This window comes from Carassius gibelio, chromosome B18 (genome assembly GCF_023724105.1).
Source record: "Carassius gibelio isolate Cgi1373 ecotype wild population from Czech Republic chromosome B18, carGib1.2-hapl.c, whole genome shotgun sequence".
In the NCBI taxonomy this organism is placed as follows: Eukaryota; Metazoa; Chordata; class Actinopteri; order Cypriniformes; family Cyprinidae; genus Carassius; species Carassius gibelio.
In genome coordinates, this window is record NC_068413.1 from 27,799,857 (window position 1) to 27,826,750 (window position 26,894).

Here is a 26,894-nt window from a genome sequence, read left to right on the forward strand (position 1 = left end):
TTATTTTATATATTAAGAGTTTGGTCTCAAAATGCGATAAATGGCATAAAAAATACATAATAATAATAGTTTCCACCAAAATCAGTATTGTTTCTGGTCGGTATTGAAAAGTAAATTTTCAATTTTGCGCAAAATGTGATGTTCGCAGAGTTATTGGGTAATGTTTTTTTTTTTTTTTTTTTTTTTTTTTTTTTTCAGAATGTGATATATCCAGATTCCGTGGTTTAATTTGATATTGTTTTCTATCTAGCTATTTTCTTGTTTAAGAAAACACAAGACGTTCTCTTTCAGTTGGTCACTCTCAACCAGAGATGCTCACAAGTCTCTGAGCTAGAGTCCAAGTCAAGTCTCAAGTCTCTGAGCTCGAGTCCAAGTCAAGTCTCAAGTCTCTGAGCTAGAGTCCAAGTCAAGTCTCAAGTCTCTGAGCTCGAGTCCAAGTCAAGTCTCAAGTCTCTGAGCTCGAGTCCAAGTCAAGTCTCAAGTCTCTGAGCTCGAGTCCAAGTCAAGTCTCAAGTCTCTGAGCTCGAGTCCAAGTCAAGTCTCAAGTCTCTGAGCTAGAGTCCAAGTCAAGTCTCAAGTCTCTGAGCTCGAGTCCAAGTCAAGTCTCAAGTCTCTTTATTATATTAAGTCTCTGGTTATAATAAATGTTGCATCACGTACAGCGACCCATCCAAGCTGCTTAGAACACTGCATAGCTATATATAAGGAATTCAAAGCATGTAATATGTTATTATGACAACTCTATCTATTAGCATACAATATCAACTTTGATTTTGGTATATAATCAGTGTAAACAGGCTATTGCAACATGACAAAAACACCAAGAATGCTTTACTTTTAAGTTAATATCTGTATTTTGCATTTATGGATTCAGTAATGGCCTTCTGTCTGTCCTGGCTGTATAGCTGCACACCTCTTGTCTGGCTTAAGAATGAACAAAGCTACGCTGACTTATGTTATTCATACAATACCTACTCACAAATAAACATCAAAAACAAAGCCGGCTGCAATGAATTTCTGTGCAAAACAGCTTTTACTACAAACACTTCCACACAAGAACATTGGGTAACACTTTAGAATAAGGTTCCATTAGTTAATGTTAGTTAACTACTTTCGTTAACATGAACTAAGCAAGTACAATCCTTCTACAGCATTTATAAGTCTTAGTTCATGTTAATTACAACATTTACTAAATGCATTATTTAAATCAAAAGTTGTGCTTGTTAACATTAGTTAATGCACTGTGAATTACCATGAACTAACAATGAATAACTGTATTTTCATTAACTAACATTAACGAAGATGAATAAATACAGTAATAAATGTATTATTCATTGTTTGTTCATGTTAATTAATACATTAACTAACATTAACTAATGGAACCTTATTCTAAAGTGTTACCGAACATTGTTATCACACAAGAACATTTTGATAGAGAACCAAAAATATTTAAAGTAGATAAAATTAGAATAAATAAAATGGAAATGTCTACATACTATTACTACTGTAAACTTTGCAAATAGGACATCAGCCCCTTCAAGTCAATGAACAATAACAAAGTGGGCTGCAATGAATATCTGTGCAAAACGTCATGGCTCGGCTCCTACCCAATGACAGAGGCAACGCAGGTTTTTTTCCACTGGAGTACTCACGTGAAGGATGCGTGCACAACTAATAACTAATATCATCACGCTATAAAGGGTTGGCCTGCGCTGGGTGCGCCCCTCCCCCTATAACTGTTCTGTCTCGCGGAGGAGCTCATTTGTGTGCATCTGTGTGAAACACGCGCTCTGAAACACGCATAGGAAAAAAGAGCGACAGAAAGAACGGCTCCCCTCCAGCCGTGACTCGGCTCCCATCGTTCATGTTTATGAGCCGTTCAAAAGAATCGGTTCGTTCGCGAACGTCACAACTCTAACAGCGAGCTCATCTGACGTTTACTAAAAATAAACATTGTTCACGAGTCCCGGAGCTCGAGTCCGAGTCGAGTCTGAAGTCTTTCGAGGACGAGTCTCAAGTCGAGTCTGAAGTCACTGTTTGTGCGACTTAAGTCGCACTCGAGTCCGAGTCTCAAACTCGAGTCCCCATCTCTGCTCTCAACGTCACATCGATGACTGTTGAAATTGGGATCCCTACAAAACCACAATGGGTGCTGCCCCTTCCAGTGCCCTGTGCGAGCCACACCTATTAGGTGTAGGCCGGGGCTCGGAACAAGTTGTAATTGGATAACACTGGTAAAACGTACCCGTTCCGCTTGGAAAAGGGATACTGTGGAAGCCCCATCTGTCTTTCCGGGAGCAAATACACATATCCGTTTAGGTGTATATGAAGAAATTTTTGGTGATTAAAACCCTCTTGGGAAGGCAGAAATCTGGAAGGATTTAACCTCCTGGCCCCTCTAAGGAACCTTCCCATTCATGCTTCAGGTCAATCACTGCAAACCAATCTCAGGACGGATGCACCCAAAGATGTGTTTTTTGCGTCAACATCTGGAATGGTAGCCAATGAAGGGCCTGGTTCAAAACTTGCAGATCCAAGATCGTTCGTAACCCACCGCCTTTCTTGGGTACAATGAAGTAAGGGCTGTAAAACCGCGTCCTCATATCGGCTGGAGGGACCGGCTCTATCACGTCCTTCGCTAGTAGGATTGCAATCTTTACCCACAGAACAGTGGCATTGGACGCTTTCACTGTAGTGAAGCAGAAAATGCTGAACTTGGGGGGATGCCGGGCGAATTGAATCGCATAGCCGAGACTGATCTCGTGCAAGTCCTTCAGTGCCTTGGCCGGGTGCACCTGCAGTAATGCCATTGCGTGTAAGGCAGAAGCAGCTTCTCCACAATCCACATAGGCACTGCCAGTTAGACGAATACTAGTATAAGTCATCTCCGAATCCGATTCAGGCTTTGTAACCATCTCAGAGGTGCGTGTCACCTTCTGTCAAGGCAAGTTACCTTTATTTATATAGCGCTTTAAACAAAAAGGATTGGATCAAAGCAACTGAACAACATTAATTAGGAAAACAGTGTGTCAATAATGCAAAATGACAGTTAAAGTCAGTTCATTATTGAATTCAGTGATGTCATCATCTCAGTTCAGTTTAAATAGCATCTGTGCAATCATTTGCAATCAAGTCAATGATATCGCTGTAAATGAATTGACCCCAACTAAGCAAGCCAGAGGCGACAACAGCAAGAAACCAAAACTCCATCGGTGACAGAATGGAGAACAAACCTTGGGAGAAACCAGGCTCAGTCGGGGGGCCAGTTCTCCTCTGACCAGACGAAACCAGCAGTTCAATTCCAGGTTGCAGCAAAGTCAGTTTGGCGGAAGAATCATCTGTTTCCTGTGGTCTTTTCCAGGTGGTCGTCTGAGACAAAGTCTTTACAGGGGATCTGTATTTGGGGCTCTAGTTGTCCTGATCTCCGCTGTCTTTCAGGGCTGTAGAGGTCCTTTCTTGGTGCTGATCCACGATCTGGTCTGGATACGTACTGGATCCGGGTGGCTGCAGTGACCCTCTGACTTGGATACAGACTGGATCTGGTGGCTAAGGTGACCTCGGATAAGAGAGAAACAGACTAATATTAGCTTAGATGCCATTCTTCTAATGATGTAGCAAGTACATCGTGTTTTATGGGAAGTGTTCCCGGTTCTGGTTTACCTAATTAATGCAGCCTAAAAATTCTTTAATGGATTTAAATATTAGACGCATATTAGTGTGTTATGTGTAAACCAGGTTAAAGAGATGGGTCATTAATCTAGATTTAAACTGCAAGAGTGTGTCTGCCTCCTTAACAGTGTTAGGTAGGTTATTCCAGAGTTTAGGCGCCAGATAAGAAAAGGATCTGCCTTAACTGTCATTTTGCATTATTGACACACTGTTTTCCTAATGAACGTCGTTCAGTTGCTTTGACGCAATGTATTTTTTTTAAAGCACTATATAAATAAAGGTGACTCGACTTGACTTGACGTCAGACTTGATCGGATAGAGAGCAGAGCAAATGGCTCTATGCTTTCGAATCGTCTTGCGGTACTTTAATGTCATACAACGATCAATCAGCGCAAGATAAAGTGGCACATCTGGTCATCTTAGCATCTTTTCTCTTTGAATTTAAATATAAATTTATTTACAATGGCCCCTGAAAACCTCTATGTGAGCACACTTGCCTGAGAAAGTGCTCCACATTTACAATTAATTTAGGTTTGATTTACATTTTTAATTTTTTTTTTAATTTATTGTTTAATTGTATGCACATGTATTATTATTTGCATTGTTCACTACATGGCCTAAGGTATGTGGATATCCCTTTCTGATTAAGGAGATATAATGTTTAATATATGTTTTAGCTAAATCTGGAAAATACTTGGGAGTTACTTGAAACTTTATAGTACATTCATTGACCAAAAAACAGTATGTTTCTTTGTTTAACCCATAAAAGTTTGTGCTCCACACTGAAACTGTTTGCAAGAGTGGCTGCACAGCTTAACTTTTGCCGCGTTTCAACCGAAAAAAATCTCGGGAGTGTGATGTCCGCGATGACGTAAAACCGGTAATTCTGCAAACAGCAGTGTACTTGATAACATCAGTCAGCTTGCCTTGGCTACTGCAATTTTCCTCTCTGTATATTTACAATAAAACAAATTATGATATCAAATAACACTGTCTCCTTTCGTTTTCATTTCAACAAAATAACAGCTGCAAAAATGTACTTAGTTCAGGGATATGTGTAAATATACAGCCATTACAATGAAAAAAAAAAAAAACAAAAAAAAACAAAAAAAAAAAATATATATATATATATATATACATGGGCCTTATATTTATTCACTGTTTAATAAAAATAGCATGCAAATGATCCTTTGTGTAAAGGTCTTTTAATTTTTGTTTGGTAGAATGTAGCCTAAGACTATCCTACAATTTGAAATTAACAAAATGTTCATTTTTTATGGTTTTTTTTTTTTATGTTACAATGTTATATCATAATGTTATTGTTGTTTTACTTCCTTCTTTTATCTCATTTGACAATTACATTCATTTCGCAATCCGTCCTTTTTTCGCCACCTGCCGGTAGTTTTGCGAATTATTTTAACATGCGACTGAATTACAGTTACTGCTGCGGCACTGTAAGGCCCAGATAGGCTGTCCACCTACTGGCACATATCAGAGGGTCTAGCCGAGGTGAGGATGCTCTCGGCGGATACATAAGCACTGAGCTCCCACTGATCGCATGGAGCTCACCATCTCCGAGATCCACGAAACACATGTTTAAATAGACTCTGTCTTTATGAATAAACCACTGATTTGAGTTTTAAACAACTACATTCTTGCCTGAAATACTTTTAAAATAAAAAAATTTCATGACACAATAACAGTAATATTTTGAAAATTATCCAAATAAATGGCGGTTGAACTCAACCAATCAGGATGTTTAGCGCCCAAGTCCTGCCCCCAAAAGTTCCGTAACTTGAAAAAGTACTACCTTGCCAGCAGGGTCTTTCTGAGGGGCATTTCTTTTACCTGGAACTTTATTTAGTTCCTGGTTCTTGCGGTGGAAACACCTAGTCCCTAGTTCCTGGGTAAAGTTCCTGCGGTGGAAACGCGGCATTTGATACATATCTCTGCATGTTTTCCCCAATGTTCCTGGTGATGTCTTTACGTGTTCTAACTCATTCCTGTTTAGTTTACACAGTATGAATTACAGGCCTGTGTGTTGGAGTTCGAATCAGACCCACACTGCTTTCGAGACTTTTTTCTTGACAGTAAATGCTCATAATTCTGCATTTGCGTATTTGGGATTTGGTTAGGAGGACTGCACACAGCAATTTTATGTTCTAAATACTCTAGAGGCAATGGCATTCCAAACAGTTCAAAATTAATATTACAGTACTGGGGACTGGACTGCTGTATGTATAAAGTGAAGAGACTGAAATAACTGGACAAAAAGCTGTTAAATCTCCTTCTCACATCATATGAAATGCTGTCAACCTTTTTGCAGTTTAATGCTCTCCTTGTCTTCACAGGCAACAGACACACCAGAGGACAGAAACAACCCAGTTCTACTTTACAACAAGATGCCTCTGGAGATCCTGAACAACAACTTCACTCTGGAGATTAATTCCAGGGTAATAATAATAATAAAAAAAAAACCTTCAACTCCAATGCAGTGAAAAGTATTATCATCTTATCCTCATAAAAACTATTATGGATTTTCATTTAGGTCTGCATTGCTCCTTTTCAGGTGTTCAACTGGACACTCTTCACTAATAAGATCATGGACACAGTTGGCATTCCCATTACAGACAGTGAGGAGGTTATTGTGTATGCCCCAAACTATTTTAAGAGGCTGAACCCTGTCCTTGCCAAGTACACAAAGAGGTACTTTCAGATGCAATCTTCTGTATAGGGCTTTAGAATGTGTTATTAATGTTACTATAAGATTTCTACGTTTAATATGTGAGCAGCCTGTAGATGATTTTCTTATAGTGGAATGAGGTATTTAAAATAATGTGGAGATATTTCCAGTCTCAAATAGGAATCCACAACCTTTTTATTTATTTATTTTCCTTGCAAAACTCTTGAGATTGTGTCATGATGACACCACACACCTCAGTAGGAAAGGGAATGCCACACTGTATATGACATATGAGAGGTTTAAATATGACAGGTTCAACCTGCGCTAAACAGGTTTTAATCACTACCACCAAGTCTTGACTGGCACCATAGTCTAATTTACCATTTCCCTTTTATTTATTTATTTATTTATTTATTTTTGTTACTGAGTGCTTATTTTTCCATGTGACTGATATGTTTTTTAGGTGAATTTCAATTTTAATTGTGAAAAATTCTATGTAATATAAATTGAATATGCCATTTGTTAGGATGTATCAATTTCATTAATATGCAATGTTTCAAAAAGCATCAAATGTTTGCTTGTCAAAATGTCAAAAAAGCCATTTCCATGGGATGTATTTATTTTTCCACATGACTGAACATACAGCATCACTCATTCTGTGATTGTATGTGCAGAGACATTCAGAACTACATAGTATGGCGTTTCATTATGAATCTGGTGGTTGGTTTGAGCAGGACATACAGGGAGACCAGGAAAGCATTCAGAAAGGTAAAGAGCAAAAAACAAACAAACAAACAACAACAACAACAAAACACTTAAAACTGTTTACATTTATAATCTTGATACAACCTTTCTCAGGCTATCTATGGGACCACCTCTGAACCAGCAGTTTGGAGACAGTGTGCCATCTATGTAAACAGCAACATGGAGAATGCTGTGGGGAGACTATATGTGGAGGAAGCCTTTCCAGGAGATAGTAAAGACATGGTGAGCTGTATGTGTGCAGTATATGCCTGTATGGGTCCTATAATGGTTCTTGAAAATGTGCTTGTGTATGTTTGTACACTCTTGAGTCCTGTGTGGGATGATTTGAATCGGATCCATTTTCTCATATGCAGTTTAGAACAGCTAAGCATTGCACCAGTACCACCTGTCATAAAACACACTGACATCTGACACTCCATTAATCACTCGACTCTCCTTGCCTCAAGCCCACCACATGTACATGGCTACACACTGCACAGTTTCATCAAATATGGCCTCTGGGAACTGAAAAAAAAAAAAAAAAAAAATCCAGCTCACTTATTTTTCTACTGACATTGTCAAAAAAACATCAGCCATACATGCAAATATTTTGTGAAACCCTAAAATAAACAATTCCATCACGAGATTCTATTTATACTGTTTAAATATTAGGATATTCTGCTAATAACTTATTGCAAATAGTGGCAATTATCTGCACCTCAGCATTGAAATGCATTATAAAACAGAATGCAAATCTTATTGATTTTATCAAATAAATATTGATTTAATTCAAATTATTAAATGGATGCCATCTTATTAGGACAAAAGCCCTAACCCTACCCGATACTTTATTTTCAACTTTTTGATCATTTCCTTAATTTTTATTAAAAATAAATGCTTTTCTGATGTGGTTTGAAATTTGAAAAGGGAGAAATTTTTTTTTTTTTTCATTACTCCTAACAGTTAAACAGTTTCCCACAGGAAAAACATAAGCTATAAACCCAAATGCTGCTGACATACATAGGCACAGGAAGTGGGGGTGCTGAGGGTGCTGCTGCACCCCCACTTCCTGCGCCTATGTATGTCAGCAGCATTTTGGTTTATGACTATACTCGCCTACAAAAGCACATGCATAACAGCAAGTGTTAGCATTGTGGGTGCTTGTCTATAATCAGGTGACCCATACAAGGCCCACCCATAAATCATTCCTTACATCAATGTCGTGCCAGTGGGTTTGAGGTCATCAGGATAATGTTACAGATATTCACACCAAGTCATATGTCAATAATTATCCTTATCCAGATCTGTTTATCTGTTGGAGAACAACATGCAGTGGACTATCAGTGGTCTCTCAGTTTGCCAGTTTTATAAATGGGAGAACAAGATATTTAGTAATTTCCAGTTAAAACAAATCCATCATGCAGAGTGTGAACATGCTTTACAGATTGTTGATTATTTCTCCAATTTTCTGTAACTTAATCATTGTCAAACATAAACAGATAAGAACAAATAGATGCAGTTTTGTTATTTATGCACAGGTCATTGGTTTTAAATGGATGAAAAAGAACACAAAACCTTTCAGAATATTTTTTTTTTTTTTTTTTACAAATTTCTTTTTTGGTTTTCCACCCTAGATAGATAAGACATTCTACTAATGTTTGGGGTGGATATTGGCCTGCATATAGCTTTTTGTCTAAACCACACGGAAACACGGAAAATTTTTCATTGTATCACGGACATCTTCTAGTAGATAATTTATATTGGACTTGCATCCAAATAATGAACAGTATGCACAACCTACTAAATAATTCCCAACCAGAATATGTATGGAATTTCTGTGGAGAAATGGTATCTGATGACATCATTCTCTGTATTTTTCTCAGATGGATGAGATGATCACTAACATCACAGAAGTATTTGTGAGTAATCTGGATGATCTAGCTTGGATGGATGCTGAAACTAAGAAAGCTGCAGAGGAGAAGGTGAGACTTATTTTTAATTCTGTGTTTCAGGTTAAAGGTTAATGATACTGCACAATCACTGCTGATCAAAAATGCCAGGACATGACTAAATCTGTTTCTTTGAAAGCTCATTCCATAGAAATATTGAATAAACAAATAAAGAGTTTGCTTATAATTGACTTGTTGCTGTACCAAATACAGACATTAATAAAACTATTGTCCTTTGTATTTTTTTTTTTTACTTTTCTTTATTACAGGCACGAGCAATCAGAGAAAGAATTGGTTTTTCAGAAAATATCTTGAACAACACATACCTGGACCAGGAATACCAAAATGTGAGTGCCTACAAGATGAGGGGTGAATTAAAAAGATAACGTTAATTGAAACAATTGAAAATAAATCTTCTATTTTTCTATTAGTTAAGCTACAGTGCAGAAGAATACTTTGAGAACATTCTAAAGAACTTGGAGTTTGGTCAGAAGAAACGCCTAAAGAAACTGAAAATCAAAGTGAACAAAGAAGAGTAAGAACTTATAAGATATGTGATTGCATATCTGTGTTCTAAAATAGTCTTTCCATTTTCCCAGTTTAGTAACTGTCATAAAACCCTAACGAATAAAGATCTCTAATTAAATATTAAAGTGATATGCATCTTTAATTCAAGGTGGATAACAGGAGCTGCTGTTGTCAATGCATTCTACTCATCTAGCAGAAACCAAATAGGTATTTGAATTGCAATTACACAATGTTGTAGTAACTAAAAAGAAAATAATAATAAAAAATAAAATAAAAATTTCTAAAAAACTTATAATAACCTGCTTTGTCTAACCATGAAGAACTCATTCGCGTTATCTGCTTTCTTTTAGTATTTCCTGCAGGTATTCTTCAGCCACCATTTTTTGGTAAAGGTCAGCCCTGGTCTCTGAACTATGGCGGCATTGGGATGGTCATTGGGCATGAGATCACTCACGGCTTTGATGACAATGGTATCAGACTCCAAACAGACCCCCCCCCCCATATTTTGTCATGTAACAGTGCTGCAAGCTAACTTTTTCCACATTTCTTTCCTTGTTCAGGACGTAATTTTGATAAAGATGGTGACCTCAAAGACTGGTGGACTCCATCTTCAACTCAGAAATTCCAAGAGCTTTCCAAATGCATTGTGGACCAGTATGGAAGCTTCTCTTGGGATTTGGCGAATGGACACAATGTATTCAATAACTGTTTAATATGAACATGACCATTTTAAAAATTCAATTTCTTTTACATTATCTGTATTTTTATTACAAATATAATAGTTTTCCTGGAAATGGAATAAGCTGTGTTTTTTTTTTCTAAATTACTGTGTCATTTTCCATCCCCTTTCTTCTTTTTTTTCTCTCTTCTGTCCTTTTTGTGAACAGTTAAATGGGAATAATACCCTTGGGGAGAACATTGCGGACAACGGGGGCATTCGCCAGTCTTATCAAGTAAAGAGAGGGCAATTTAGCCTTTTTTTACTGCTAGAAGAATTGGTTTAGTTTGATGTGCTTTCTCATTTGCAAAAGGGGACAAAGCTTCAATCATTTAATGAATGTCTCTGCAGTCAAAATGAATTAGTTTGAAGGTTAAAAAAAAGAAATACATACTCGGATACTCATATGTTGAGCAGAGAAGGCAGCTCAATTTGTTTCACTGGGGATGGATTTCTGTCAGACTGTGATGACAGAGGGAATCGGCTTTATAGTTTGGACTCTTAGAAAAACCAAAGGGAGATAAAATTGCTCATGGCCTGTAGTTCAGTGAAGCCTTACCGAACCATCAAATATAGTCAACTGTATATAATATATAATCCCAAATCTGTAATTTAGGAAAGCCTTCAGAAGGCATTTGGTTGTGAGATAAAACTTAATTTTTGATGTTAATTATTATTTAGAAATGTGAGAGACAAAAGTTTGTTTTTCAGTAACTGTTTCCCAAGATTCATCAGAATCACTGTGCTTACTTTTTCAGGCCTACCAGAACTATGTGAAAAAACATGGGAAAGAGGCTCCTCTCCCTGGAATTGACCTCAATCACGAGCAACTCTTTTTCCTTAACTTTGCACAGGTGATACACTTAATTAGAGAACTTGCAGGAATATTTCAGGTTCGGTACCTCTAAACTTAAGATCAAATGACAGCACTTGTGACATAATGTTTATTAACACACACAAGTTATTTTAAATTTCATTGTCATGACAATACCGCACCGCCAACCAGTAGCGGCTCCTGGCCATAAATTTAGGTGGGGCAGATTCTGTATCGTAGCATTAATATACTGTAGGAAAAACATTTTGTAAATTTTCTATTTTAATCTTGGAACAAATGCGGACAAAAATTTTGGCAGAGATGTCCTTGCGTTATCCTGTTGGTGGTGCGCTAATGTTGATTGACGGGCTCGGAGAGCACTCATAAAATGCTGTATTATAATTGCTTTAATATAGCATTTATCATTTCCAAATGTTGATTTAGAATGTTACAAGTTGTGGAGCAATTCAGGTGATGACAAATGATCATATACAGTATCTATTCTCAGAATAACAATGTAACAAACACAATATAACCATAAAAGGCTAAATTATTTATACTTTGTTGATTTTGATCCACTACTCCACGTACAAAAAAAAATCAGACATGCCAACTAGTTACTGATCTGATGCAGACACATAGCTGAAGCGATTGATATGGTCTTGGTGGAGCGTGATTCACATTAGGTGTCGTGAAAACAAGCGGAGCAGTCTCAAATCTGCCCCAATGCCTCTCAATTAGAGTGTGCTGCAGTTCCCCTTTCACCACAGATTTACATTGCAAAATTGTGGGGCGCTGTTGAGCTTGGGAGGTCTCGGGCACCATCTGTCCTGCTTAGTATCGTGTATCCATGCCTACTAAAGCCAAAGGCGGGATTTAACTACATATTGCTTTACGACTTAAAAAACTAGTGAAAATCTGAAAAAAATATTTGTTGCAGAATGCCACAAAGTTGTCGTGATTGCCTTACCTGTGCCACCTGTCGTGTCTTGATTAGGTCTCCTATTTAGATCCCCTAGTGTGATCTGTCTTTTGTCGGTTCATTGTGATTGTTTCCTCATATGTGTTTCTTCATGTCAGCCTCGTGAGATATTGTATCCTTGTAACTCCTTTAAGAAGTCTTTGTATAACCGTGAGTGTTTACTTGTAGTTAGTGTTCTTGTGTTTTGAGTCTTTGTTTAACTTGTCAACTCAGTCCTGTTAAGTTATTTTGTATCTGCCCTAATCCTTGTTTTCCCCCTCGTGGGTTTTGTTTTCCCCTTTTTCGTGTAAATAAATCTTGTGTTGTACTTCCCGTCTGCTACTGAGTTCATCCCTACCCTCCACATAACAGAATGAACCGACCAACCAAGAACTCTGCAGACAGGAAGTCCTCCAATCTACAACATCAATTGGAGTTCCGCCAGCAATGCTGGATGTCGTCCCCCACCGACAAGAAGAGGGTCGCCCTCCCATACTCGTCTGAGGGTGAGTGGGTTCTTCGCAACTATGCCCGGCTGTGGGAGAGTTTCTCCCAGGAGGAGCCGCAGAGGTCACCACCATCTACCCAGCTGCCAGTGATCCCAGAGGGTCGTCTCCTGGCCGTTACAACACTGGGGGAATAGGCAGATCCCTCCCCGAATCCTGAGGCGCCTCCCACACCCATCAGTCTCCCCAAGAAGCGAGGGAGACGGTTCTCGTGGGAGTCTGCTTCAGAGGCCTCATCGACGGAGTCAGCCCTGCCAGAGACCGAACTTCCTCAACCTGTCTCAGACCCAGATGTGACCTCTGCACCGCGACCAAGGAGGAAGAGGAGGAAGAAGGGGTCTTCCGGTCCTGGGTCTCTGTCTCCTCCTTAGTCGGCCATGCCGGCCGAGCCAGCAGCGGTGAGCGCTGGCGTGCCTGAGCCAGCAGCGGTGAGCGCTAGTGTGCCCGAGCCAGCAGCGGTGACCCTTGACCCCGAACCGGCGACTAAGAGAACTGTTTCCAAGTCCGCAGTCGTGAGGGCGGAGGAGAGAGCCGCAGCCGACTCTGCAGCAGAGGCGTTGTTACAGTCTGTCTCGGCTCGTAAGGAGATGCCTGTTGTTATTGCTGCCAGGAATCTGTCTGATTATTTTTCTCGTCTTGTTCAGATCCTTGAAGTCCCTACCAGTCCTGTCTTGTCCCCAGAGATCCCGAGCCAGCCGCAGTTAGCGCGGTTCCAGACCCAGTTTCTGTCTCCACTGATGTTGTCGAGTGTCCTTTTGATGTTGCCCCGTGTCCAGTAGATGTTGTCCAGTGCCCTGTGATTTCTCCTGTCATGTCCCCTGATGTTGTCATTTGTCCTGAGACCACTCCCCACCCTAGACCACCCAGACCTGCCCGGACCCCTCGTCGTCAGCTTTCGTCCCGTCCTCCTAAGACTCCTGGAAGCCGCTCCTTAAGGGAGGGGTTCTGTCATGATTCTGCCTTCATGTCCTGACTTTCCTCTAGTCTTGAGGCAGGATCATGACAGACCCATGTTTTGTGTACAAGCACATGGCCTTGTCTTTGGGCCATGTGCTTGTGTTGTCTCGTTCCCTTGCCCTTGGTGGCCCTTGTTATCCTAGTTGTCGTGATTGCCTTACCTGTGCCACCTGTCGTGTCTTGATTTGTTCTCCTATTTAGATCCCCTAGTGTGCTCTGTCTTTTGTCGGTTCATTGTGATTGTTTCCTCATATGTGTTTCTACATGTCAGCCTCGTGAGATATTGTATCCTTGTAACCCCTTTAAGAAGTCTTTGTATAACCGTGAGTGTTTACTTGTAGTTAGTGTTCTTGTGTTTTGAGTCTTTGTTTATCTTGTCAACTCAGTCCTGTTAAGTTATTTTGTATCTGCCCTAGTCCTTGTTTTCCCCCTCGTGGGTTTTGTTTTCCCCTTTTTCGTGTAAATAAATCTTGTGTTGTACTTCCCGTCTGCTACTGAGTTCATCCCTACCCTCCACATAACACATATAGACGAGCTGTGCCTGCTGCAAACCCTTTTTGGGCCTAAACACTCACACTAAATTGTCCTGTTTAGTAAATCTGGCCCATAATGCCAATGAAACCTTAGGCTCAAATATATCAACATTGTCACAAATACAATACAACTAAATTCAAGATGGCGGCACATCCACATACAGAAGCTTCTCTCTCTCCCATCAGAACAGTGTTTTTTGGCTTTTGAGTCGCAGTGCTTTTGTACATCTTCATCGCATCTTTCAGAGCACATACAGTCATGTGTTTCTGCTCAATGTCGGCAGTACCACTTAAAGTTAAACTCCGCTCAAGCCAAAGTCTGCTCCGGAGGCCTTGACCATCACTGAACCCCACTGCTGCATCTTGCCCACAGCAAAGGCGTCACAAGTGGCGTGAGAGGAAGCAGAAGAGAGGTAAGCGTGGCGGTATCCGGGCTAGGCTAATGGTTAACCCATGCATGCCAGCTATCCCCACCATCGTACTGGCTAACATAAGCTCTTTTGACAATAAACTGGACTACATCTAATTACTACGCTCAACTCAGAGGACTGTAAGAGACTGTTGTGTTTTTGTGTTTATGGAAACATGGCTCCGCAACAGCGTTCCAGATCAGCAGACATGCTATCATGCGGCGGCGTGCTTTGTGTTTACATCAATGATGCATGGTGCCGTGATGCTGTTGTGGTCTGCAAACACTGCTCACCACAGTGGAGTTTATGATTATTAAGTGCTGGCCATTCTGCCAAGGGAATATTCAGCCATACTGCTCGTTGCTGTTTACAACAGGAGTGAGGCACTAGATGCACTGTACCAGCACATCAGTGAGCAGCAGAAAGCCCACTGTGATACTTTTCTTATCTTGATTGGGGATTTCAACCACGCAGACTTAAAGAGTGTGTTCCCCAAAATACACCAGTATTGAGAGACTGTGCAGTGGAACTCACTGATGTCTTCACAGACATTTTGAGCATTTTGCTTAGTCGGGCTATTGTTCCCACATGCTTAAAAGCTACCACCATCATTCCAGTCCCGAAGAAGCCGTCTCTATCCTGCTTCAGTGACTACCATCCAGTTGGACCTACACCTATTCTAATGAAGTGCTTTTAATGTCTAGTCATGCACCACATCAAGTCTGTCCCACCCCCACTCCCAGGACCAAGTTTGCATTTCGGTCCAACCGCTTGACCGATAATGCCACCACCACTGCCACTCAGCACTCACACATCTAGCAAAACAGACTCATACGTCAGAATGCTGTTCATAGATTTCAGTTCAGCATTCAACACAATCATCCCTCAACAGCTCATTCACAAACTGGTCCAGCTGGGGCTCAACACTTCGCTGTGCAACTGGCTGTTAGACTTTCTGACTGGAAGACCTCAGGCAGTACGGGTCAGCAGCAAATCCTCCAGCACCATCACACTGAACACTGGGGCCCCCCAAGGATGTGTGCTGAGCCCCCTCCTCTTCACTCTGCTCATCCATGACTGCACACCATCTCACAACTCCAACCTATTTATTAAGTTTGCCGATGACATGACTGTGGTGGGTTTCATTAGCAACATAGATGAGACAAACTACAGGAGCAAGGTGAGCCACCTGGCTGGGTGGTGCAGTTACTTTAGGAGAGTACACACTCTGACCATCAACATTGTGACTGTAAAGAGAGTGAACAGCACCAAGTTCCTAGCTGTGCACATCACAGATGACCTCTCCTGGACCGACAACACAGCAGCACTGGCCAAGAAAGCACAGCAGCATCTCTACTTCTTCCTGCATCACTGTGTGTTTTGGCGCTTGCAACACGTCCTGCTGGAAGACTCTTCAACGCATAGTGAGAGCAACTGAGAAGATCGTTGGTGTCTCTCTCCCCTCCCTTCAGGAAATTTATGGAACCCATCTCACCCGTAAAGCCCACTGCATCGCAGGTGATCCCACGCACCTGTCACACAGCTTCTTCAGTCTGCTGCCATCTTGGAGGAGACTGTGGAGTCTCCAGGCCAGGACCAGCAGACTGAAGGACAATTTCATTCATCAGGCTATCAGGAAGCTGAACCCAACCTTGACTCCCCTCCCCTCTCCTCTTTTTCCCCATGCACCACTGAACTCTTAACCTCAATCCCCACCGCCCCCAACAGCCCCCCCACCCCAGCTCCCACACAGGGACCTGCAACAGACACTTTGTAGAGCATTGGTCTGCTCACTACCTTATTCAGCAGTTAACTGACCTCAATCAACTACCTCTGTCAGTTTAAATAAACAACTGGTCTCTGAGATTTTTGACACTCTAATCAGACTGATTAAGCTCTTTTGCACTACAATCATTATATCTGCACTGTTTACGTCACTGGTTTGCACTCTACCTGCCATGTGCCTTGTGCTGCTTATGTACTTATGACCTATTTGTATATTTGTACAGTTGTACTTTATAATTTTTATCTGTATTTAATGTTCTACTATTAGTGTTATCTGTATGCACCAAGGGTCTTAGAGTAACACAGTTTCAAATCTCTGTATGTATGAAATGTACATGTGGAAGAATTGACAATAAAGTAGACTAGACTTGACTTGACTTACCTTCCACTGAACTCCTGCATATGACCAGTCTGTTGAATACAAATAGTAATGCTTTAAGGGTTTTCTGTTTTTTTTTTTTTTTTACAAGGTTTGGTGTGGAACACATAGACCAGAGCATGCTGTCAATTCCATCAAAACTGATGTCCACAGTCCAGGGAAGTTTAGGTATGTTAACGTTCTTTCACTGACAATCATGCACTTCTGTTTTATGCCTTTCAGACTCTTATTAGAATGTGTTGGTAATCACTACTTTTCCATTTATGTACAGAGTTCTTGGGTCATTACAGAACTTCCCAGAGTTCGCCAAAGCCTTCCAGTGTCAGAAAAACACCAACATGGTGCCTGAGAAGATTTGCAGAGTGTGGTGATTACTAGAGGAACAGAAGATGAGGGTTATATTGAGGGCCCGTGGTCCATATATCCTCTCACCTCTCTGCTGCCTCTTAGACCATGATGGCAGATGCTGATAAATGTTCTCATCGGTGTAAGCTATGGCTACTATGCTCAACTCCACCAGTGCACTTGAGCCATATATATTGAGGGGTAACTGTCTCAGAACACTCCTATAAGCATCAGCCAAATTATTTTAATACAGTTTGTGAGATGATTACTCAGTTCATGGCTCTTACTGTTTTATAGACTTGGTAAATCTGAAGAATAAAGTAAAAAAAAAACAAAAAAAAAAACAAAAAAAAAAAAAAAAAAACAAAGTAAAGGTTATGTAGAGATACTGTCAAAAAATATCAAATAATGTTAATCAAATAAAACTGTGAATTGGAGATATTAGTAGCATTATGTATATACATATTTAATGCAATACTAGTGTACATTGCTTATACAGGTCAATTTGATTAGATTCAGTAAGTAATTATGAAGCTTCCCAAACATGCCCAAGAATATTATGTATACTATAGTACCATGGGAGTTAATAGATATTTAAGTGTATTCCAATAAAATTGTTAAACTCTGTATTAATTTATCTCATTAGCAAATTATCTGATCTGTAATTAAAAAAAAAAGATTAATTTGTGTTATTGAATTTATTTTCTTTAGAAGATTAGCTTATTATCATAAAATATTAACTGGGACAATATACATTTTCTGTAAATCAGACACTGAGTGTTTGATTTGAAAATCCCAAACATGACAGATGGACAGACAATTAAAATGCATCTTTTTTTTATTTCTTCTTTCATTTGTGCTGTCCTTGATATTTGTATGAATGGATGCGCATGTGACAAATAATGTCATTCTGTCAAGCGTCACTGAATTAAAGCCTTAAAGTGTTTTTAATTCTGTGTTCAACATTTGTCAATGTTTCATATTATGTGGAGGACTAAATTAATCATATTGAGACCAATTCATGCAGACAGTGTTTATGCCAAAGATTTTTACACATATCCTTACTTTGCTTTTTTAAAAATCTATGTATCTTATTCATAATCGTTTTTGAATTGCTTAACTTGTCTATTACATCTTCATTAGCAATGGCAATTTTTTATTTGCATTTTTGAAAATGTAGAAGCTTATATTTGTGATTTTGTTAGTCATCAGGCATAGTAATATAACATGTATTTTACATTAGCATTACGAAATATATTCATTTTCATGGGTAATGGGATAGTATGTAAGTTTAAAAAACAAGAAGCTCATCAAAATGCTGCTGTTTTTTTTCCTTTACATTATTTTTCTATTCTGTCCATTTTATCCCAGGGGTCTTTCTTTTCTTTTTTTTGTTTTCTTCTCAGCATTGTTTGCTATTTTACATCTTTGCACACTGTTTTCCCCTCTCTGATAAAACACTGTTCACCAAAATCCATTTCAACCACTTCTCAGACAAATATACCTCAGATGCCTGTATTTAGATACTTTGTAATAAGCATATTCAGAAGAGAATATTTGTTTTATGAATAAATTGTGAAAGTAAAAATGTCTTTGTTGTGCATTTTGTTTTCTCAAGGTCTCAAGGCTTCTTTGATGAGAAGTGTTGAACGAGGAACAAAAACAGCCCTCAAAAACCTCTGTTGCATTTTCTTTGGCGGGCGAACAAGCCCTGGGAGAGTGTAATGCAGAATATAAGCAGCCCAGTGAAAAGAATCACTGTTATTTTTTTATGTGTAATGCCTTTATACTGCACTGAGACAAATTTGGTTTGGGTACTCGCTCCCATTTGGGGCCTTGGAAAAGTAGGAGTGTACAGCCCTTTGCAGTGCATGCTCACAAATCTTCTGACCCTTTGTAAAATTTCACCATAAGGATTTGCTGCTCTTCACTTCATATTAGTCCTGTAGGTCCTGTCCACCATCTTTACCGCCTCTTTGCAGATGAGTTAAATATACCTCATGCTGCCACCCACCTGATTAAAAACAGATTTGTTGGCTGACTGGTGACAGGTTACAGTGAGGGCTGAAACTTGAACTGCGAGTCTGCCATACCCTCTTCACTCCCTGCTGCATATCACTATTAAACTTGTAGTGTGTTTAATGTTTGATATTAACACACAATATATTAATGTATTGATTTATTTTTATAATAATTACTTTCCATTGACTGTCATCGTTTTCAGAGCCAGTGACATTCTAAAACCAGACAACACAAATACTGTATAAAAATCAGCTATTTATTAATTTATTTTAATGTATTATTATTTTATGTATTTATTTATTTTTATTATTATTATTATTTATTTTTTTATTGCAGAGAAAATTCAAGCTTACCTTGAGTACAAAGTTGTTCAGTTTCCAGTCTTGAAACACAATAAGTTTGCTGTCTTGTTTTAATCTGTTTTCAATTCAGTATGGTTGAATAGTTTATTCCACTATCTGTAATTTTACAATCTTGTAATTGCATGGGCATCAACATAACCACCAATCTAAAATATGTCCAGAAAGTTTTATAACATTATTTAGAATAAAAAAAATGCCATTTTTGGCCCATACCATGAAAGTTTGCTTGTTAATGCGCAGGCCTAATATTATCTCCTCACTAACTCCACCACAGAAGATCATTTAGCAACTATAACACTAAGTTCCTCTTATTGAGAAAACTATATAATTATTCTAACTATGATTTCAACCTTAATACCTAGATTTCCAGCTAACTTTTGCCTATTTTACATAGTAAAACTTTACTTATAATTACAGTTAATATAATGAGACACTATAGGACTGTTACAAATCAAATTAAATCAGAATCACCAAAACAGATCTCTCCACTTCAGAAGAAATTGCAACTGCATAAATTATGTTATGCTTTAAATTAAAATGTTAAATTAAACGTTTTTTTTTTTTTTTTTTTATTTTAATATAAAAATATGAATTACTTTTAAATATGAAAGTAGGCCTAAACCACCAGCAGGCTTATTGAGTAAGTCACTGAGTAATTGATTCAAACGATTCATTCAGACGGCTGATTCATTCAAGAATGAACCAAGTGCCTGTGTTTATGAATGGGTTATTGAATTATTGATTCATTCAATACAATGAATCATTTGGTAACGAAACACAGCGTGTGTTGCTCAGACATGCTCAACTAGTTCTGTGATCTTAGTTTGGAACTATTTTCATTAAATCAAGCACAGTCAGCACTGACTCTGTCTAAGATTTAAGTCACTTAATATTAACTAATTGTTTGAACTCTTCCATAAAATCAATGTCAAATTTGCAGTCATACTCGTCTTCTGGATAAACTGCACTCTTGGTCGTGTCAAGTTGCTTAACTAGGCTAGCTTCATATATGTTATAAATATCAAGAGCCGAACCCACATCTCCAATCAAGGATGACAACTGGTTGACTCGATTGAGTTGAACAATTTAACTTCTGGCCTGCTATAACTATATCACATGCAGGTGAGTTAATAAAAAAACCCACCTTAGCAATATAAGACACTAAGACATTTGTCTGTGTGGACAGTGATTGGGTGGAACACTCTGGTCTAGAAGAAAGAACTTCAAGCTGAGAAATACATCCCTCATCTCTAGACAATTTATCCGCCCAAACAAATGACAAGCTTCAGACACATCCTGACACAGCATTGAAGCTCCCACCAAGGAGAGCAATTAATGTGTGCCATTAAAGTGTAAGTTTCTCAACATTAACCTTTTGTTGAACAGTTCTAAAAAAGCCATTGGCAGTCTATGAGGGAATTTTTAAAGGAGGATGACTTCACCATATACAGACTATGACTATTCTAAATGTTTTTACATAAATGGAGAGCCCCATTCAATCTATATATTCATAAATTCTATCCTTCACTATGTTAAATTATTTTTACACTATCCCACTATTATATGCCTTATTTTGCATTTTGTATAGAAGTCAATTATATAAAACATTATAACTCTTGGATAATCCGATGAAGGATAAAAAAGATTAGGTGTGAGAGTAGGACCTGATTAGGTGTGAGAGTGAAGACAGATACAGGACAAGTAAACAATGTTTTAAGTATGTGGGTATTACAAAGAAAGGGGCAGCACTGTGACATTTTCCCACACAGAGATGAACGGCTATCTCTAATAAGCAATCTGTAGGTCCAAACACACATTCCTCAGAAGAAGAACCTTTTGAAACAGCTTATAAAAGGGAACCTGTCATTTGCCCTTTGCACCCAGTGCTAACCTCTTCTAACTTCACTACTGTGTGTTGTTGTCTAATGGCATGACCCCTGACTGACCATTATAGTGTGTGGGGACCATGGTATGCGGTGATATTAGTTCACGGAGTATCTGGAATGCATTGCACAGCAGTCACTGCTCATGGGGTTTTATTCTTACCAATCCATCAAGCACTAATTTACATTGGGTATGAGTGCATAAATATTTTCTTTCTCTCTTAATGACCCCTACCGCAATACACACACAATTTAATAGTTTAAGGAACCTATATTTAATGTGAATGTGAAACCATTTGACTAATGTGTTCAAAGGAGAGACCAACAAATACAAATCATTAAGCTTTTTTATATGCTACAATAGACCTGTTCATAAAAAAATGTCTCTGTGTCTGAAGACAAACATTCTGGTCTGTGACAAGGAGCCAGTCATTTAGCAAAAAAAAATTGCCGGAAAAAAAGAAAAGATTGCCATAAGTTACAAAGAAGACAAATTACTTTGCTACATGCATTAGCATTTATAAGCAGCAATGTAATATAATATAATATAATATAATATAATATAATATAATATAATATAATACTCTACTGTTTAATTTCTAATTTCTGCTTTATGTTTACTACTCTGGTTTACTCAATAGTACTTTAGTAATTTAGTAATAATAATACTATTACCTGTTTTGTTTGATAAATTTTGCTTTGTGCTTTTTTCTTGTGTTTAATTAAAATAATAATAATAATAATAATAATAATAATAATAATAATAATAATAATAATAATAATAATAAAGCTCTGCATTAAATTTACAAGCACTGGCTGGATACACAACACAGGATGATGCAACGACATCATGTGGCGGTATATGGTATTGCAGATAATTATAGAATTCTATCAATGTGCACGTCACTAAATTAATGCCTGACAAACTTTTAATCTAACATCAAATATGAAATGGTGTCGGCAACGAGATATACTAAAATGTCTAAAATAAATTTGTATACCTCCATGTGGGTCAAAACTTTACTAATTTAATAGCCTTCACATTTTTATGACTTTACTTTTTTGTGTCTTTAATGCAATATGTGGAAAGTGCAATTCATTCCTCAGGGTCAACATATTATGTTTTAAATAAAAACACACAGAATCCGATTGACATTCATTTCATCAACAGGCAGATGTATAATATGAGATTGCATGACACAACTATACAATTGAAACACTAACTAAGCACAGCTAGATAGTTGGGCACCAAACCAGCTAGGATATTCAGATACCACTCTGTGTTAAGTTCATTGAAAAATATTAATGTCTCATAGAATAGGAACGGATGTATGTAGCTAAGTTTCTCTTATTCTCTTAACGTTTCACTCAGATAAACATCACAAAAAGGAATGAAAGATGATTGCCACTTCCATTCCCTGCTGTTCTTTCTGAAATGATTGTAAAATGACAGCATGAAATTACCAAGTAAATTAATTTCAACTTATGCTAAACTGCAGAATAGGAAAAATCCTTCACATTGTAGGAAAGTCCTTACTTTCAGATGCAGATACTTGAACTTTTATTAATAAATAAAGTAAAGTAATAATAATAATAACAATAATAATAAAACACTGTTTAATATACATAAGCATGCATTAATATTAATAGAGTCTTTGATGGAACATTTGTAACCAGGCTTTCTAAACCCAACTCAAACTCAGATGTTTACAGAACAAAATGTTCAAATAACCCACTGGTCCCACGTGTCACCATAGCAACAGCATCCCTCTCAACACCGATGTTTAGTATGTGTCTCTGGACCTCTGCACTCCCCCAAGCACTCTCATGATCACTTAAGTCCAACAGCAATCAATAAAACAGCCAGACAGAGGAAGAAAGAGAACATTGTTTTTTCAGAGTGACAGGTTGCTTTTGTGTTTGTGTGTAAATCTTGCTTAACATTAACTGTAACAAAACAGCTTTATTTATGTAATTGTATTGTTATAGAGGCACCTTGTTATTTAACAGCTGAAGGATGTTATGCAACCCCACCATCTTTTTAAATGTCATTTGAAATGAATGGTCATGTGATGTGAAGTCTTTTAAACATATTTACTGTATAATAGAAAACATTTAAATTGAACATCTATCTGGCAGACCTAATATTTTAATTAATTGATTAACATTAATCAATTAATTTGATTAACATTAATTTTAAGAATTTCATTTAATAGTTGCTTCACATTGAAGTGCCTGTTCCTATATATTATCACCAATGCTAAAGTGGCCTTATGTTCCTATGGAGGTGCCCTAAACCCATTTACCAAGAGGGAATGAGAACCCTCCACACTAACCCCCCAATTGCTGCCAGAACAATGCTAAAATATATTTTAAATGTACTGAATTGAAAATTTGTTATAAATGTGCACCTACATAATATTTAACTTTTTCCCCGCCAAACACTGAATTTTCTGTTATTCGTGAGACAAAAGCCCAATCCCAATTCTACCCCTTAGTCCTTCCCCTTTCCCCTACCCCTCTGTTCCGAGCGTTCACGTGAAGGGGTAGGGATATCACGATTCTCTTTTGGTTGGAGGGTTAGGGGGAAAGGGAAGGGCCAGATAGCTCTTCAAACTAAGATTTTTCGGGACCACACTTCAAACAAAAGGGTATGAATTATCTCGGCAGCATGGCTGCTACAGCGAATAAAAAGACACTTAAATGTAAGCTTTTTGGCATAAATAAAGATTTTAACGAAAAGTAATCATTTGTTTTATGTTAAAATCAATTGTGAGTTCATATTAACGTTCATGTTACTCAAAGACATGTTTCCAAAAAATCGCTAATATTTGCTATTCCGCTATTACATATATAGAAAGTGCCAATCTCAAACACAGACCAGGAAGACGCGGAAACGAGCAATCTCATATGTTAAGCATATGCATATGAAAAATAATGCTATCATCAACACTATATAAATAAAAAGGAAGTGGTAAACAGTGTTGTACAAGTTACTTCCAAACTATAATACATTATAAATTATTTTTTAATGTCATTTAAAAGTAATTCCTTACCTTACAATATCACTGTCTCAGAATTTTAATGCATATTCTGGAATGTCAAAATGTACTGCAGAGCATTTTACATCGAGTAGAGGAAGATATGGTATAGCATAACAACTGTGAGCTATCCAGACTACTAACAATATAGCTTATAATTGGCAGTAAAGTCTCAAGACAATGCAAGAAAGGATGACAGTCAGAATCACAAACGATCCAAGTCTGTTAAAAGTATGGTAGAGGTAAAGTGATTATCTGGCAATATCTGTGATTTGCTTGGGTCCATTCATATTAGACACAAGACGACTATATGTAAACTCTAATACCATATGCAATTGTAAAATGACTTTATGCGCATACGTCCATCTCGTGAATGTACAGCTATTGACTGACCACAAAAAGGAAATATAACTTATTTACTGCATTTTTATTCGTTAATGTCTTGCGTTCTTGCTGTTTTTCTTTTTTCTTTTCATTGAACAATTAAATTTTGGGATAAAAATTTGTTGTAATGAAAGTGTTACTGAATTTGTACCGAGAAAAATATTAATGAAAATGTATTAGTAATGCCTTACACTATTGTGTTACAGCAAAAAGTAACATGTTACTGTAATGCATTACTTTTGTAATGCGTTACTTCCAACACTGGTGGTAAAGTCCTGTACAAGCTTTGGGAATACTGATGGAACCCATCCACCACATCTTTGCTTTGATAATGTCACTGTATATAATCCATAAAATCCAAGATTAAGTGTTTGATAAAAGTGTGATTTTCTCAGCTTTTTGCTCAAAATGTTACTTTTTTTCTTAAATGAAACCTACCTATTTTCAAGTGCTGATAAAATAAATAATAAATAAATAATAATAATTAAAGAAAACAAACAACAACAACAGCAAAAAAAAAAAAATGTGTTTGAAGCTACAGTAGAATAAAATATATATTTTTTAGTTGTTGTTGTTCATTTTGATCTTCAACAAAATATTCTGGGGGCCATGAAATTTTAGTGAAAATCGGCAAAACCACTGGCAGTGACTGGCAACTTTTTTCAAAAACGCTGGCAGGGAAAGAGTTAAAAACTAATATTAATTACACTGATGTTAAAGTCTATTTTAGTTATTATACAAGCTGGTTAGTACATTCAGCAGTACCCTTTAACCATATTTCAAAGACAACAGAAAAATTACTTATTGCAAAAGAAATGCAGTTACAGTTTACAATTTTTTTTTTTAATGATTACCTAAACACTGAATTTAAAAATAACACAGTTAGTGAAACCTAACACACAAAAATAGAAATTTCAGCCCAAATTTGCAAAACTATAATCACATTCTCAGCCTCCCACTTTTTGCAAAACATTACACACATTGTTTGCAAAACACTAAACACAGTTCCCTACATTAGACAAAGAAATTGAAAATATTGTTACTTCTTTGCCATTGTGTACTCCTCATTTGAGGGTCAAACTCATGATCTCTGCTGACAAAAGTTGTCACAGTGTCTGGGTTGTGTTCCCTGGGTGTCCACTAGGTGTCCTCTGTTCCCACAGTGTTTGTCATCTTATCACTTCCTGTTCCCTTATTTAGTCACCTTCCTCCTTGTTTTAGTTAATTGATTGTTCCCCCACCTGTCTCCCGTTTCCCCATTATCCTTCTGTGTATTTATACCCGGTCTGTCTGAGTCTGTTTTACGGAGTCCTTGTTTAATGTTAAAGTTAATTCATGTCCATCATTCTTGCCTTGCCTTGCCTTGCCTTGCCTTGCCTTGCCTTGTTTATGTTATGTTTTGGATCTTCTGGTTTTGACCCTGCCTGGCTTGTTTACCCGTTTGGATTACCCTTAATAAACATCATACTTGCAATTGGTTCTCTCTCCTCGTTCCTTGCATCACGAGACGTGACAGAAGGACTCCGTCAACACGAGAACCAGCGGTATGTCTGCCCATGTCTCATCCCCAGCCACAGAGCGGGAGAGAGGCGGTTTTGAGGGAAATCGCCTGGTGGTTTTCCGGGGGACCAGGGGAGGTCGCCGAGGAGGGAGTGGTCGAGAGGAGATTCAGCATCGCTCTCAACCATGGCCTCCGTTTGACCCGGGGCTCCTGTGGAATGGGTCAGAGCCACCGTCTCACCATGGCGGACGGAGAGGTGAGAAGAAGCGCACACCCGACATGGTTTCGCCACTGCCCATGATGGCCACTAGATCAGCGCCAAGAGGCAGGATGGACGCCAGCACAGCGCCACAACCCAAGATGGCCGCCAACCCAGCGCCGCTGCGGTGCATGGCCACCAACCCCGCATCACGAGGCAAGATGGAAGCCAGCCTCACACCACAGTACCAGATGGCCGCCAGCTCAGTGCCACGAGGCAACATGGCCGCCAACCCAGCACCACAAATCAAAATGGCCGCCAGCCCAGCGCCACAGCACAAGATGGCCACCAACCCAGCGCCACGAGGCAATATGGACGCCAACACAGCGCCACAGCACAAAGTGGTCACCAATCCAGTGCCACGATGCAGGATGGCCACCAGCTCAACGCCGACGCCAAAGATGGCCGCTGACTCATTCTTCATGCTGTATTTCTCCATGCTGTCACAGATCCTAGAAATT

The 26,894-nt window shown here is 38.4% G+C and overlaps 1 protein-coding gene across 2 annotated transcripts in view; it reads left to right on the forward strand.

Annotated features, from left to right (window-relative positions):
- LOC127977374 (neprilysin) overlaps positions 1–18,572 on the forward strand; it is a 52,012-nt gene extending 33,440 nt beyond the window's left edge. For both annotated transcript variants that reach the window (XM_052582250.1, XM_052582251.1), the window contains 14 exons: positions 6,021–6,122; positions 6,239–6,375; positions 7,027–7,120; positions 7,211–7,339; positions 8,980–9,078; positions 9,315–9,392; positions 9,477–9,580; positions 9,722–9,780; positions 9,924–10,043; positions 10,134–10,267; positions 10,461–10,526; positions 11,050–11,145; positions 16,728–16,804; positions 16,908–18,572. In XM_052582250.1, the coding sequence (XP_052438210.1) occupies positions 6,021–6,122; positions 6,239–6,375; positions 7,027–7,120; positions 7,211–7,339; positions 8,980–9,078; positions 9,315–9,392; positions 9,477–9,580; positions 9,722–9,780; positions 9,924–10,043; positions 10,134–10,267; positions 10,461–10,526; positions 11,050–11,145; positions 16,728–16,804; positions 16,908–17,007 (1,395 nt within the window). In that variant the 3' untranslated portion in view covers positions 17,008–18,572. The remainder of the gene's footprint in view (positions 1–6,020; positions 6,123–6,238; positions 6,376–7,026; positions 7,121–7,210; positions 7,340–8,979; positions 9,079–9,314; positions 9,393–9,476; positions 9,581–9,721; positions 9,781–9,923; positions 10,044–10,133; positions 10,268–10,460; positions 10,527–11,049; positions 11,146–16,727; positions 16,805–16,907) is intronic.
- Positions 18,573–26,894: the final 8,322 nt, after the last annotated feature.